The sequence below is a fragment of the Notolepis coatsorum genome, assembly GCF_963971535.1.
Source record: "Notolepis coatsorum genome assembly, chromosome: 7".
Lineage (NCBI taxonomy): Eukaryota > Metazoa > Chordata > Actinopteri > Aulopiformes > Paralepididae > Notolepis > Notolepis coatsorum.
In genome coordinates, this window is record NC_140171.1 from 33,854,469 (window position 1) to 33,866,513 (window position 12,045).

Consider the following 12,045-nt stretch of genomic DNA (forward strand, 5'->3'; position numbering starts at 1 on the left):
ATGTGAATCAATTTTGAACCAAACTTCCTAAGCAAAGCTAACTTTTATAAAGATGACATATTAGCAACAATTAGTCATTCTGGTCTTATTTTTTGTATTCTTTACAAGTGTTATGGATGTTACCGTTATGGATGTTACATTGCAAGTGACGGATGTTACATTGCGAATGTGTGTTGTTAAGTGCGATTATGACCCCTTTGTTTGAAGTATAATTTACACATTTTAGTTACACTTAATGAGATAAAGATGAGCCTGCAATAAGAAACGTTTTGACCTTTTGGATTTTGAGATAGGTGACAAAATACACAGCGTTATGGATGTTACGGAAATTGACAAGCTTTTCGGACTCACTGAACACATGAAACTCTGTGAATATCTTTTTCAAAGAATAACATGTTTACTATCACTTTGAGGTACCCAAAAAGCACATTCAGGAAAACCTGGTATTTCCTCTCAAGGAATGAATCACAAAAAAGTGCTGTTATGGATGTTACATTTTTGCGTTATGGATGTTACACGTCTGAAATAGACAAAAAACACTATCAAAAATGTGTGTTGTTAAGTCCGATTATGACCCCTTCGTTTGATTTAAATCAGAAGTATTTTATGACTCCTTGTTTGATTAAAATCCAACATATTCCCAGACACAACTTTTTCACACATTGTTGGTCTAGGCAGAGCAGTGTCCACGTTAGCCTACTGCTAATCGGCTGCTGTCGGCCATCTCCCCCTCGCGTCTGCTCAGCCTACATGTGTATTTGTTATTGTTTTGCCGAGTATCGTGACAAGAAGCCCACCCCAAAAAACACAGAAACCCCAAATGAAACCAAAAAGTTAATCATTTACTTTTTGGTTTCATTTGGGGTTACTGTGTTTTATATATAGAATGTCTGTTTTATATATAGAATAATTCATAATGTGTGTGTGTGTGTACCTGTGTTCTCCAGCAGGGTCTTGGGGGTGTTGGGTCTGTTGATAATCTCCACCAGCTGGTTCAGGACCAAGGCTACATATGGCTGCATCTCCACTCCTGACAGACACAGACGGACATAGATAGCAGGGACGGGAAGGGAGTTTTAGATGATACATAATAATATTGAAATACTCCCCAGGCTTGGTACATGATGCAGACTTGTAGACACTCACCCATCTGCATGCAGATCTCTCCTATGGCCCAGGTAGCGTTGTTACACACAGAGATGAACTCAGGGTTCAAATTAGTTCCTAGGATCGGCATGAACTCAGCTGGAACACACACACACACACAGACGTCATCATCATATCAGATGAACAGAACACTTGTCTGAGGGAAGCAGGGTTGTAATTGGAAGTAGGGATGAGCATGAGTGATGTTTTCCCAGATCCAGTACTCGCATGAATTACTTGAGTAGTGCTTGAATAATTGTTTAGGGAAATACATTTTTAGGACGCATCTTAAAGCACATGGCAGCAATAATAACTAGATATTGCGCAGTCACACACACTACCGATTTTATTATGTCTCGCTCCGCAGTCATAACAATGAACAGCAATAAACGTAATGCGTAATTGTGTATCGTCAGTCAAAACAGTCAGTTACCGTTTGTAATAATTACATGACCTCCTCCCCTCTGTCTGCAGCAGGCCTCTCCGCTCATGGAACGGCATGTCCGTATCAATACTCAAAAACATGAGTATTGTTCTTTCATGCAAAGTGGAGCGGCATGTTGTTGGCACAATTTGGAAAAACACAAACTGCTGTTTTTATCTTTTAGATAACGCTAAGCTAGCTTTCAACGCAGCAACGTTTTCACGGTTACGCTCTCATGCTACACAGTTGACCAGTGTTGCCTTCCTGCAACAACTCACGCCTCGCAGGATTTCAGAGCAGGATTTCCATTTAAGTGGCACAAACAAGCACTTTTGCTGATTAAAAAGAAAAGAAAATCTAGCACCCTAAAAAAACCACCAGAGTTCAGTTGAAACAGTGAGTACTCGAGTAAAGGATTACTCACGGCCATTCCTAATTGGAAGATCAAGAAAAGAGGGCAGGGTAAATTATAACTGTAAGATCAGGGATATCTCCAACCTTGGTGTGAAAAACATGTTTTTTCCCCCTCCTCTAGCGTCTCATGTTTTACTTGTTGTTAATGTAATGTTCCAACATTATTGCCCCAATGAAAGCAATAATGGAACATTACTTTTTCAAAAGTAGAGTTTATCAAGTGTCATGACCCGTTAGACGACCAAGACAGAGCGTTTCTCACCATTAGTGTGGAGGGAACTTACAGTGAGGACTGTATATGTACCATCCATGCTGTGTGTGAGGGTTAGTTATATGTACCATCCATGCTGTGTGTGAGGGTTAGTTATATGTACCATCCATGCTGTGTGTGAGGGTTAGTTATATGTACCATCCATGCTGTGTGTGAGGGTTAGTTATATGTACCATCCATGCTATGTGTGAGGGTTAGTTACCTATGCAGGGTTTGACATGAAGGAAGCAGGCCTTGGTCAGGTCACCCAGTAGAGCGAACGAGCTCTGTCTTACTTCTGGCATGGTGTCCTGGAGAGAGAGAGAGAAATTGGATGCACACACATTCAGCCGTTTAAAATACACATTACAATAAGAGCAACTTGTGACACATTGAGCCATTTAAAATACACATTACAATAAGAGCAATGTATGACACATTCAGCCGTTTAAAATACACATTACAATAAGAGCAACTTGTGACACATTGAGCCATTTAAAATACACATTACAATAAGAGCAACTTGTGACACATTGAGCCATTTAAAATACACATTACAATAAGAGCAATGTATGACACATTCAGCCGTTTAAAATACACATTACAATAAGAGCAACTTGTGACACATTGAGCCATTTAAAATACAGATTACAATAAGAGCAACTTGTGACAAATTGAGCCATTTAAAATACACATTACAATAAGAGCAATGTATGACACATTCAGCCGTTTAAAATACACATTACAATAAGAGCAACTTGTGACACATTGAGCGCCCCCCCCCCCCCCCCCCCCCCCCCCACACACACACAACAAAAAAGACCTCCCTCCACACCTGCATGCACTGGAAGAGGAGGGTCATGATGTTACTGCGAGCCACCAGTGTGTCCACATGGCCCCCCAGGCCCTCAGCCAGGCCGCTCAACAGATCCAGAGCTACGATCATAAAGTCCTTATCTGGGGCTTCATACTGGTCTGGCTGCCCGCTGTACATCTGGGGGGGAGGAAGAGATAACGGTTAACGTTGTAGAACAAAAGACTAAAGACTGACAACAAGATGGTGAACTCGTAATCCACACATTGTCCTTCTGCAATTGTATGTGTTCATGTAGAAGACCTTCTTCTAAATCTAGTGCTTCTTCAAAACCAACGCATATTTAATTGTTAATATAATTGTGATGCCAATTATAATTTAGAAGGGAATAACTCATGTGACGTGAGAAACAAAACAAACAAAGAAAAAAAAGCATCAACTAATAATCAAAATATTTAATGAAACTAAAGAACATTTCTAAATCGAACTAACACTGTAACCAGCGATCAGAAGATGGTGTCATCTAACAGGGGGGCAGCCCTGTGTGGAGGTGTCTCACCATGGCCTGGGCCAGTGTCTTCTGCACCAGGGTGACACAGCGCTGGTAGACGGGCTCGCAGTAGGGCAGGAAGCCGCTCTGCAGGGCCGTGGCCACGGACGACAGACACTCCAGCAGGGGGAACAGGTCCTTGTCCTCGTCCTTCAGCTCGTTCCACTTGGCGATCAGCGGAGGCATCAGCTTCTGAATGTACTCCTGGAAAATAGAACGGACGCAGAGGGTAAGCGACAAACCAAACAAATCTATAGTCAAGTCAATACTAAGTCAATACAATATCCTCACAAATGAAAGAAGCTAAAGCCACAATCTAGCGGCGGAGCGGGGTCGGGGTGTTGGCGCCGGTCTCATTCTTGCATGAGGAAGGATAATAACGATAATCTAGCGTTGATTTCAGGAAGATTACGGTAGATAATCAGGCGAAAAATGACAACGTGATAAGTGGATTTCACTAAAACGCTATTATCGCGTCTTTTCCTGGGATTACTCAGAAGCACCGAAACTATACTCATATTCAAAACGGTATAAAAACGGAAATGTACGGATGAAAAAACAATCCGTTTTGTGCATGTTGACTGGAAGCAACTCACTGACAATCGACGGGTGTATTAGATCCATAGCTATAATATTTCATATATTTTAAGCACTCGCAAGTGAACAAAGCGATGGCGTTCTACCCAGAAGGTAAACAGCAACCTCCTGGCCGTGAATGTGTTAAAAACAGTGAAACCAAATAAAATAATAGAATAAAAGAATTTAAATAAAATCACCAGTCAATAATTAAAAACTATAGGAACAGTGAGGACAAAAAGGGTGCCTATATATGACCAAAGGCCTGTCTAAACATATGTTTTTAGTTTTTTTTTTAAAAGAGTTTTCTGAGGGGGCAGTTCGCAGGTCCAGGGGGAGAGCATTCCAGAGCCTTGGTGCAGTCACCTCGAAGGCTCGATCACCCCTTGTTTTGAGCCTGGACCTGGGGGATCGGCAGATCTGAGTGAGCGGGTGTTGGTGTAGGGATGGATGAGTTCAGTGATGTAGATAGGGGCCTGACCATGGAGTGCTCTGAAAGTAAAAGTCAGGACTTTGAAGTGAATTCTATAGTGTACCGGGAGCCAGTGCAGGGATGCCAGAATGGGAGTGATGTGACATGATTTTTTTTGACCTTGTGAGTAGCCTGGCTGCAGCATTTTGGACCATTGGTAGTTTTTTGACATGTTTGTCTAGGTTCATGGCCTGGTCGAAGACAACACCCAGGTTTCTCAGATGGGGGCGTATGTTGTCTTTAAGGGACCCCAAGTGAGTGGCCACTCTAGCTGCAGTCTTCTCAGCTGCTACGATCAGCAGTTTTTGCAGCATTTAACATTTTTATGTTCTGTATTTATTATTTTTGTTATTTCTATTGTCATTCTATTGTTATTGTTTTTATTGTCCTGTGAAGTGCTGTTTATTATTATTATATTGTGTGTTGCCATGTTTTATGTTTCATGTATATATAAAAGAAATTATAATAATAATAATAATTATACAAAAAAGAAATTAAATAATGAAACAAAGCGTGTGTGGGGGGGGGGGACTCACCTCCTGGTTGAGGTGATGTCCTACAGAGTCGGCTAGTGTTCCGATGGCGTCGTAGAGGATGAGGAGGTTCTTGTGCTGGTACTTTCCAAAGGCGAAGACCAGCGTGTCCAAGATGAAGCTCAGGTAGGGAACCAGCTCTGTACACGCCTCCTCCTCCAGGGTGGCAAATGCACTGAGCAGAGGGGGAGAAGGGGAAGATGAGGCGAAGAGAGCAGCAGAAGATGGAGGGATGGTCAGAAGCCAGCAGGTTGCGTGAGAGAAGGGTGAAATAAAAGGCGGGGTGACCAAGAAATCTTATCACAATATACTTTTCTACACTATATTTATACAATATATTTTTATTTTCTTTATATATAATTTATTTGATAATGGTAGTAGCCGGTACATATTAAATATTGTTTTAAGAGAAACAGGGGTCAACAGTGGCTCGGGAGGTAGAACAGTCGTCTGGTAATCCAGAGGTTCCCGGTTAGATTCCCACTCCTCCCAGGCAGCGTGTCGAAATGTTCTTCAGCAAGACACTTAACCCCTAATTGCTCCCGATGAGCAGGGTGGCACCCTACATGGTTGCCTCTGCCGTCGGTGTGTAAATGTGTGAGTGAATGGGTAAAATGTGAGGAACAATTTGTATAAAAGCGCTATATAAATGCAGTTCATTTACCATATAAAATAATATATAGGCAAACATGGGCCAATAATATCAGTGTCCCAATATATCTATCTGGCCCTAACGCATAAACACATGCACACACACAAACAAATAAAAAGCCTTACCTGCAAGCAGCCTCCTGTACCCTCTTATTGCCGTCCAGGATGCGTTTGAGCAGCTCCGTCATGAGGGGTTTGAGGTGCCCTTCAGGCGGCTGGCTGACCACCCAGTGGGCGTAGCGGCTCAGCGTCCAGCAGGCGATGGAGCGCACCAGGGCCTTCTTGTCACACAGAGACAGGATGAGGTGGGGGATGAGCTCAGGAAGGTAGGGCACCATGCCCTGCATACAACCTGGACAGAGAGAGAGGAGAAGTCAGTCAAAGTCAGACTATTGAAAAGGTATGGATAATCCAACTGATATTCATCATATTGGACTGCATGGTACTGGGATGTGTGAGAAGAGTAACAAAATCAAATTGTAATTTTCAATTAACATTCACAAATATTTATGCTAATGTCTAATAAGAGTAACCGTCATTTACTAAAGCCATCTTCTCTAATAATCCACTATAAGAAATCACTATTTATTTTTATTTTTAAATACAACATGAAGATTCAACAGATAGAAAGATGTCAACCTATGGCTATGTTCACCAAACCGAGGATAGTCTATAGCTATCATGTAGAGCCACCACTGCAGGAAAACCTTCCATCTAGCATAAATCTAGTCAAATCTAATCTTAATTTAAACAATACTAGGGATGAAGACGATTAACGACTATTACTGGGGTGAGTGACTGAGGCGACATACAAGAAAGTAATACTTGTCTAGTAAACTAAATTCTTCACCTACACAATAAGCTGCCAGGACAACATACTAAAGTCCCAGGCTCATCCATATATAAAAGAAAAACCTAAACTAACATCTATTTATTGAACTTACTGGGGGGGGGGTCATCATCCATCTCCTGGGTTGTATAGGGGTTGCATGTTTTGGCATACACAATACAAGAGGTCTATTATCACTGTTTTTGGCATCTTTCTACATTTAGAAACATCTGTTCAGTTTAATAGTCAGTGAAATTCCCAGCCCTGAACAATATTCATAGTATTCTCATGACGCGTTGTGCCACAAAATACAGTGCAATGGCACAACTCATTGACCACGGTTGTCATTTAATGCTCATCACCTGCTATTTGATTACAATCACCTGCTGTCTGTGACCGAGACGCCTGCAGATGGAACACTGTGAACACAGCACTATTATTTGAGAAATCAATACGCCCCGTCTTGTGTTTAGTAATCCAGAGCCGTTTCTCACCCTCAGCGATAGCCCCCAGCACCAGGATGCCGGACTCCTTTATGACCCAGTCGGGGTGGAAGAGGAGGCCTTTGAGCAGGGGCAGGAGGTGGGGTAGCAAGTCGTCACGGAACACGTTGGCGAGCACGTCCAGCGCTGCAGCCGAACACTTCCCTGTGGGGAGGAGGCAGAGACACTCCGTATCAGATGAGATTAGATACAGCAGAGGATGGATTACCACAGAGTAGGGATGCAGCAATATGGGGGGGGTGGTTTCTTTAGGCCAATACCGATATCCAAAGATAACCATAGATAAAAGGATATATGTAAATTAAAGGAGAAATTAACTGTGTGTTTGTTCTTTACACAAAAGTCCTAGTCAAGTGTGTTGGTGCGTGCATTAAGCACCTCTAAAAAGGTAACAAAAATGCCAATTCTACAATGACCCAAATATCGGTTGTAAAAAGAAATCGCCCCGATGAGATTGTGCTTTTTAAAAGTTCAGACACCGATTGTTTGCCGATATATTATCGGTGCATCCCTACGAGAGCTTCCCAATCTCACTCCACAGGTCACCCCCGTATAGAGGATTTCTCCGGAGCACTCACGCAGGTTCCAGTCGGAGAGCGTGTCGTCATCGTCGTCGTCGTCATCGTCATCGTCGATGTCCTCCCCCTCCTCAGCCTCCCCGCCCCCGTGCTGCAGGGTGACGGTGCGGGACCTGTGGAAGCGAGGCTTGATGTCCTGCTCGCTGTCCGGGACCGTCTCGTCCTCCTCCTCCACGTCGCCCTGCAGGAAACAGATGACAAGGAAGCTGGAAGCGCGAGTCCTCGGGCGGGGTTGCCAGGTCTGACCAGGAGCCACCATCGTATATGAACAATCGCAAGATGCTAAAACAAGAAAGGCAGACAGTACTTACTTTCAAGAGGATGATGTCGATTTCAGAGTACTTCATTCCATTCACCAGGATAGGAATCAGTCTGGAGAGAGAAGTACACATTACTAGTCTATAAGAATACATTGCAGAGGGGCATCCTGGTTTCCAATCCAGACTACCCCCCTTTCCCATCACTGTCTACTGCACTGCCCTATGAAGCAAGAACACCCTTAACACATTGGACGCCAGACCCGACATAAGTCAGGTTAACTTGCCGAACTTTGGGCACCAAACCTGAGAAGTCGGGTTTTGGTCGTTATTTCTTTTATTCGCTATTTCCATTCATAATCCATCCATCCAGCATGATGTTATCATTGGGAATGGGTCTGAGATCGCAAACATCCAATACCCCCGCCTAACACCTTGCGGCCACTATTGCACATCCTTGGAATCTCTCTGGCTCAGCCTGTGTGTCGATCTAAGAAGTCCGGTCCAGGTTTTCCTTCTCGGGCAAGCGTTTATAACACATGGATTGGGGAGACTCGAGCACCGCCGGTTCATGCGTTTTGGTGGATTATCTTGGCAATACATCAATACTTGGAATGGCGATCAGATAATTGGAATATTATTTTTGCAGTACCTCCTAGACAAGGTAAGGGCTATATGCTATCAATCTTGCGTTGATCCAATAATTCCTTCCCCGCGATCGGAGCGTGTGTCGTAATGTACTGTGTAATGTATTCCGTTGGCGACGATCAAAGCATAGAACCCCCCCACCCTTTCATGCATGCATGATGAAACCTAATACCAATAATCTAGCGTTGATTTCAGATTGATTGTTGATCCAAGCGAGGAATGGCACGAATCCTAGTGAAATGCAATAAAACGCTGTTTAGCTGCGTTTCCGGGGATTACCGGTACACAGAATTACTCTAAAACTATACTCCTATTCACCACGGTATAAAACGGGAATGTATAGGGATGTCCAATATTATCTGCCGATATTGGCATTAAAATGTGATATCGGAAAATATCTATATCGGTTTTCAAAATAATAAAATAATAATAATAATAGTACATTTCTATAACCTTTATTTACCCAGGCAAGCAAGTAAGAACAAATTCTGATTTTATTTATTGTCAAAAGTATGCATAATGTTGTGTTAATTCCACAACAAGAGATATGTAATGTTAATTACCTGAAATTATTCCGTTTCTGTATCGTATCGGAAATTAAGAGTTGGACAATATCGGTATAGGTAAAAAAGTCAATATTGAGCATCCCTATCTGTTTTTTGCATCTAGACCGGAGGAAACTCAATGACAATAGACTATATTATTAGATCCATAGCTATATTTAATATAGTTTTAGCACTGCAAACACCGGGGGCGGCTAGGTGGTGTAGTGGGCAAGGCACTCGCCACCAGTGTGGAGACGCTAGGATTCGCGTGTTCGAATCCAGCTCTCCACATTGTTTTCAGTTTAGCTGGTCGTCCGCAGTAATACACATTGGCCGTATTACGGGGAGGGAAAACTGAAGGGTGGGGATCGAACGTTGTGAACAAGCGACTCCTACAAGTCGGTTGGTGCGCCTGCGCAGTAGAATCAGGAAGTGTCGGGGGCAGCGTGAGCCTCCCACGCGTTACTCCTCGACACTGAGAGATCGAGCTGCGCAGGTGAAAAGATGCGACTGCTGTTACCTCAAGTACCGGAGGGGACTTGTGCTATGTATGACTTAGTCCACATTGCAGCCGGCTTGTGGGAGGCAAGAAACAGCGTTCGTGACAGGGGAGGGTTGAATTGGATGATACGAAATTGGGATGGGAGAAAATATAGAAAAATGGGAGAAAAAGTGGATAAAAAAAAAAAGCACTGCAAACACCGGAATGTATCCCCATTCATTACAGCGCTGGCACACACGGCCATACGCCCACAGCGACCTCTGGCGCTGAACCTGTTAATAAGAATTATTTTAAAAATAATACAAAATAAAAGATAAATAAGTAAATAAACCTAGTATTACTTGATTTAATGCCACCAACTCTCCCTACCTCTCAGCTCATCAGACCCTGTAACAGGTCAGTGTTATACTACTTACTGGACCAGGTGTCCTGACAGGGCCTCTTTACAGACGGGCTGTTCTGCCAGCGTCAGCCAGAACTCGCAGGCCTCCAGAGCCACATTCTCGTCTGGGTCCTGGGTCCGCTGCAGCATGTACTGGAGGTAGACACAGGCAAGTGAGGAGGAGGAGAAGAAGAAGGGGAGAACAGGTTTGTTTGTAGATTGGACTCTTCTGGAATGTATACAAATTCATATGGTCCAAAAGAAAATCACTGATTGGGATTTTAATAAGAAAAGAAAAGATAACCCCATGCTAACAATATGTAAGTGTGATTCTCTCTTGTATCCCCTTTAAATCTCGGATTATTTATGCGGTTCTTTTGTTTCGTTTGTGGTCGTCTCGTTTGCTTTGTTCTTGTGTTGTTCTTCTGGTAGTCAGTTATCCTGTGAACCCTGGACATTAAAACATATTTGAATAAATAAATCATTGATCACAAAAAAAGAAAGGTTTGCGTGTGCGGGGGAGGGGGACACGCTTACTGGCATTGGTTTGCAGGGTGATACCATGTTAAAACAGGGCATCGGTACTGCAGAGTGATACCACGTTAAAACAAGGCATCGGTATGACAGGGTGATACCATGTTAAAACAGGGCATCGGTATTGCAGGGTGATACCACTTTAAAACAGGGCATTGGTACTGCAGAGTGATACCACGTTAAAACAGGGCATCGGTATGACAGGGTGATACCATGTTAAAACAGGGCATCGGTATTGCAGGGTGATACCACTTTAAAACAGGGTATTGGTACTGCAGAGTGATGCCACGTTAAAACAAGGCATCGGTATTGCAGAGTGATACCACTTTAAAACAGGGCATCGGTATGACAGGGTGATACCACATTAAAACAGGGCATCTGTATTGCAGGTGATACCACCATAACTCATTGACCGCCGGGGATTAGACGGGTCCCGTTCTAGCACTGCCACGCTTTAAAAGATAGGAGTGCGTCACCTTGTTTGTAGAGCTATAACTATATTCTATATTATAGCTATGGATACAATACTATGGCCCATTTGACATCACCTATCTACGGAAGCCATAAGAGGCCGTACATTCATACATTTTATTTGCTCCATTTTCCCGTGATAACGAGTTAATTTAATTTGTTTTCTCGTGATAACGCGATAATTTCCCAGAGATCTCAAGAAAACGAAACGATAGTCTATATATTAAATCACTGCAGGAAACATCATTCAGTGATGTCAGAGGAGCATATAGCCCCGTTCGTGACTATGATGCACTCGGTCACGTGACGTATGATGCACACGAAAGGGGCTAAGCAGGAGGATATTGATGACCGTGTCACATATCTCTTCAATCAAGGTCTGACACAGGCTGAAATAGCTTTATGGCTTGCTGTTACAGATAATATATATACACATTAATGTGCCTCAAAGTGCAATCAAAGTGAGCTCTCAAAGAGCACCTGGCTACGAGAGGCTGCAACGCGAAACTGGCCCCCGTATGTCCAAACCCCTCCCACCCCCCCTAATGTAGTTTCCTCCCCATCGTATGTATATTTTCTGTTAGGATCTCTGTTTAACAGATCTTGTATGTCGCAAATGTAACAGTACTGTGTATACCTGTATGTCATGTACCCCCCTGAAATAAATTAATCCGATTTAATTTGTTTTCTCGTGATAACGCGATAATTATCTTGTTATCACGGGAAAACGAAGTAAATAAACGGAGTAAATCAAATGTATGAATGTGCGGCCTCTTAGGGCTTCCGTACCTATCTATCGTTCAATCGGTGAAAAAGAATAAATTTTTTCATCCATATGTTCCCGTGTTATACCGTGGTGAATATAAGTATAGTTATAGCGTGGTCTTGGGTAATTCCCGAAAGGCTGAGTAATAGCCTTATACATCAATTCTACTATAAACGTTGCTGTTTCTTGCCTGTACACGC

At 42.9% G+C, this 12,045-nt stretch overlaps 1 protein-coding gene across 1 annotated transcript in view; it reads right to left on the minus strand.

The window, feature by feature from the left end:
* Nucleotides 1-12,045, minus strand: part of tnpo2b (transportin 2b) — a 35,212-nt gene that overhangs the window by 15,127 nt on the left and 8,040 nt on the right. Inside the window, exons 9-19 of the mRNA XM_084317819.1 lie at nt 10,109-10,227; nt 8,052-8,112; nt 7,741-7,921; nt 7,154-7,306; nt 5,957-6,182; nt 5,183-5,354; nt 3,608-3,802; nt 3,070-3,228; nt 2,458-2,545; nt 1,147-1,245; nt 935-1,030 (exon numbers count right to left, since the gene is read on the minus strand). Coding sequence (XP_084173945.1) covers nt 935-1,030; nt 1,147-1,245; nt 2,458-2,545; nt 3,070-3,228; nt 3,608-3,802; nt 5,183-5,354; nt 5,957-6,182; nt 7,154-7,306; nt 7,741-7,921; nt 8,052-8,112; nt 10,109-10,227 — 1,549 coding nt within the window. The remainder of the gene's footprint in view (nt 1-934; nt 1,031-1,146; nt 1,246-2,457; nt 2,546-3,069; nt 3,229-3,607; nt 3,803-5,182; nt 5,355-5,956; nt 6,183-7,153; nt 7,307-7,740; nt 7,922-8,051; nt 8,113-10,108; nt 10,228-12,045) is intronic.